The sequence below is a fragment of the Myotis brandtii genome, unplaced genomic scaffold (assembly GCF_000412655.1).
Source record: "Myotis brandtii unplaced genomic scaffold, ASM41265v1 scaffold455, whole genome shotgun sequence".
Lineage (NCBI taxonomy): Eukaryota > Metazoa > Chordata > Mammalia > Chiroptera > Vespertilionidae > Myotis > Myotis brandtii.
Genome location: NW_005367384.1, coordinates 714,870 through 718,040, shown reverse-complemented (window position 1 = coordinate 718,040; position 3,171 = coordinate 714,870). Strand labels below are relative to the sequence as shown.

The 3,171-nt window shown below is 47.3% G+C and overlaps 1 protein-coding gene across 1 annotated transcript; it reads left to right on the top strand.

Annotated features, from left to right (window-relative positions):
- Positions 1-515: 515 nt before the first annotated feature.
- LOC102257953 (arginine-fifty homeobox-like) lies at positions 516-2,708 on the top strand. Its single transcript, XM_005875040.1, has 3 exons — positions 516-599; positions 2,415-2,523; positions 2,566-2,708. The coding sequence occupies exons 1-3, from the start codon at positions 516-518 to the stop codon at positions 2,706-2,708; spliced, it is 336 nt and encodes a 111-aa protein (XP_005875102.1).
- The last annotated feature ends 463 nt before the right edge of the window (positions 2,709-3,171 follow it).

Here is a 3,171-nt window from a genome sequence, read left to right as displayed (position 1 = left end):
GTTACTTACCCAGTTTCCTAAACAGTCCATGTTACTTTGTGTTTGGGAACTTTGTGTGTTTGGGCACATTGTATTAATTATCCATTGCTGCATAACAATTTACCACAAGACTTCATAGATTAAAACAATCAACATTTTTATCTCCCATAGTTAAAAAATTTTTCTTTTGTTAATCTTCACTTGAGGATATTTTTTCCACTGATTTTTTTGAGAGAGTGGAAGGAAGGGAGGCAAGGGAGTGTGGGGTGGGGGAGAGAAACATCAATTGGTTGCCTCCCACATGTCCTTGACCGGGAACTGAAGCCTTGACCCTGCAGTGCGTGGGCCAACGTTCTGACCACCGAGCAACGCTGGTCAGGGCCTCCCATAGTTTCTGCTGAGCTGCTCATCTGGGTGGTTCTGGCTCAGAGTCGCTCCTGAGGTTGAAGTCAAGCTGGGGCTGTAGTCACCTGGCTCACCCACATGCCAGGCAAATTAGTGTTGGCTGTTGGCAGGAGGTCTTTGTTCCCTGCCACATGGACCTCTCCATCGGGCTGGTTGAATGTCCACACAACATAACAACCGGCTTCCCCAGAGCCAGTGAGGAGAGAGTGAACAAGGTGAAAGTCACAATGTTTTTTATGAGTTAGTCTTGGAACTCACACTGTTGCGTCTGCAATATCCTATTGATTGTACAGACCAGTCTTACTCAGTGCGGGAGGGGATGACACAGGATGGGAGAAGCGTTGGGGGTTGGTTCGCTGAGGATGGTATCAGGCTTTCTCATCACAAACTCAGCCCCACCTCGAGACAACTACTTGCTTGTTGCCTCTGCTTTCAGACAAGTGTTAGGAGAAGGTTTGCGGCCTGAAGCTCCTCATTTTAACACCATGGAAGCAAAGCCTATACATTTATCCTCAAAGAGGGAAACAACCCTTCTCACTATAAAGTTAACCCCTCCACGACACCTACAGCTTCCTCCTTTCCCAGTTCAGTTCTTCTGAAGGACCCTAGCTGCTAGGCAGGTTCAATCTAGGGGAAACCCCTCGTCTGCTCCCTATGTCTGCTCTGCTCTGTCTGGCTGACGAACACCTCCCGTGACCCCACTATCTCCTGGAAAACACCTGTTTACATGGACTTTGGACATTACATCTGACTCAACCCTCTGGTGTTTATGTACTTCTAATTTCTATGACTTGGCATAGCTGACTCATCGCTGCCGTGTAAGTTTTGCTTCCCTTTTTGATTGGTGCTGGTTCAACAGACTCGCATGGCCTGATACCACACGGATGTGCCCTAGAAACTACAGCTTTGCACTTCCCCCAGCTGTGCACCTCTCTGAAATGTTCACATATGCCCAGATCGTCCATTAAAACAGTAATATACAAGCAAGCAAACAAACAAATCTCCCTCTAGCTACCTGAATAATCCCTCTCCTTTTCTCTTCTTATGTCTGCCTCCTTGTCAATCTTCTATCTTCTAAAAATATATATTTTTATTGATTTCAGAGAGGAAGGGAGAGGGAGATAGAAACATCAATGATGGGCGTGCAGGAGGCAGCCCATCAGTGATTCTCTCTCATCATTGATGTTTCTATCTCTCTCTCCCTCTCCCTTCCTCTCTGAAACCAATATATAAAAAATAAAATGAGTGATCCATTTTGATTTCCAACCTTACCATTCTGAAAAAAACTGCTCTATCAAGGAAACTGGAATCTAAGACTATACACAGGAGAATTTATTGACATAGGAGCACTCTGGCAGGATACAAGCTTTAGCATCCTGGCAAGGATCAGGGGGATGGTGCAAAATTACTGCCAGGTAGCTTCTAGAAGCCTGGAAAACTGATGGCCTGTGAAGAGTGAGGTTGAAATGCTTAAATTTCTGGGGCAGACCGTAGGAGGAAGGATTAAAAGACTCAGGAAAGTGGAAATGCTGGGATAGGTATATGATGTTAGGGCCAGAAGACCCCCCGAGGATTAGGCTCCCCAGGATGGCTCAGAGGAGTCACATTCATCCAGGGTGTCAGGCACGCAGTGGCGACGGGGCACCAGCTTCATTCAGAAGTTCCCACTACAGAAACTGCATTTTCGGAAGCCTCCTCCAGCCTCCAGCGGGCTTGAAAAGGGGCACTCCCAGGGCATTCAGGACAGACCTACCAAGGCAGCCCTCTGGTGCCCATGTGAGCAGAGGAGCCCTGGGACTCCCCAGACCTGCTCTTTTGTCTACATGAGTGAACACAGCTACAGCAAGACAAAGTTGACCACAGCCTTCCACCCCAGATGTCAATACTTGTGATGAACAGAATGGCCCCAGAGAATCCCCAGCCAGACCTTTTGAACCACATGGATGATTCCAGCATGAACTTGATACCGCAGAATCCAGCTGGTCCCAACTTGGTTCAGGAACTGACCAGTCAGATCGAGGAAGCAATAGCAGCAGCAGCAGCTATTACTAAGGCAACCAAATCAGATTCTTCCAACCAAGAATGTGCCCACCTCACACACAACATCAACCAGTCCTTTTTCTCCCCCCGCCACTCCCTGTAGTTTCAGGTTCCCATAGCTCCTTCCACCTCAGCCCGCAGGCCCTTGCAATTTGGCACGGGACTCTGTCATCACCAAGAGTCCCACAAGTGATGTCCAAATGCAAGATCCTCCGTTGGAGAGGCTGGAGGCTTCAGTTCCTGCTTTGCTCCCTGATGCCTATACCACAGAGCAAATCATATAATGGTACAGTTTTCCTGATGAGGAGGAAATACCTGACGATTCTTTCCATGGTGTAGATCAGTATCTCACCCACAGGCCCCAGCCAGAAGAAAAGGGTCCTTAGCATCTTTGCTGATGCAGCTTTAGGCCTGTTGTTTGGGCAAACCTCATCCAGTATGACAAGCTGAGGCCATTCAGCTTACAGTCTAAGACAGGGGTCCTCAAACTTTTTTTTTTTAAATATATTTTATTGATTTTTTACAGAGAGGAAAGGAGAGAGATAGAGAGTTAGAAACATGGGTGGCTATCATCGGGGGGTCTTCTGGCCCTAAAATCATATACCTATCCCAGCATTTCCACTTTCCTGAGTCTTTTAATCCTTCCTCCTACGGTCTGCCCCAGAAATTTAAGCATTTCAACCTCACTCTTCACAGGCCATCAGTTTTCCAGGCTTCTAGAAGCTACCTGGCAGTAATTTTGCACCA

What these genes read in the sequence shown, in the direction of transcription:
- LOC102257953 (XM_005875040.1), top strand. Translation starts at nt 516, where the DNA reads ATGGACCTCTCCATCGGGCTGGTTGAATGTCCACACAACATAACAACC. An exon ending in GTGAGGAGAGAGTGAACAAG is followed by an intron (nt 600 to 2,414) that starts GTGAAAGTCACA and finishes AGGAAGCAATAG; the next exon opens with CAGCAGCAGCAGCTATTACT. An exon ending in TTCTCCCCCCGCCACTCCCT is followed by an intron (nt 2,524 to 2,565) that starts GTAGTTTCAGGT and finishes CTCAGCCCGCAG; the next exon opens with GCCCTTGCAATTTGGCACGG.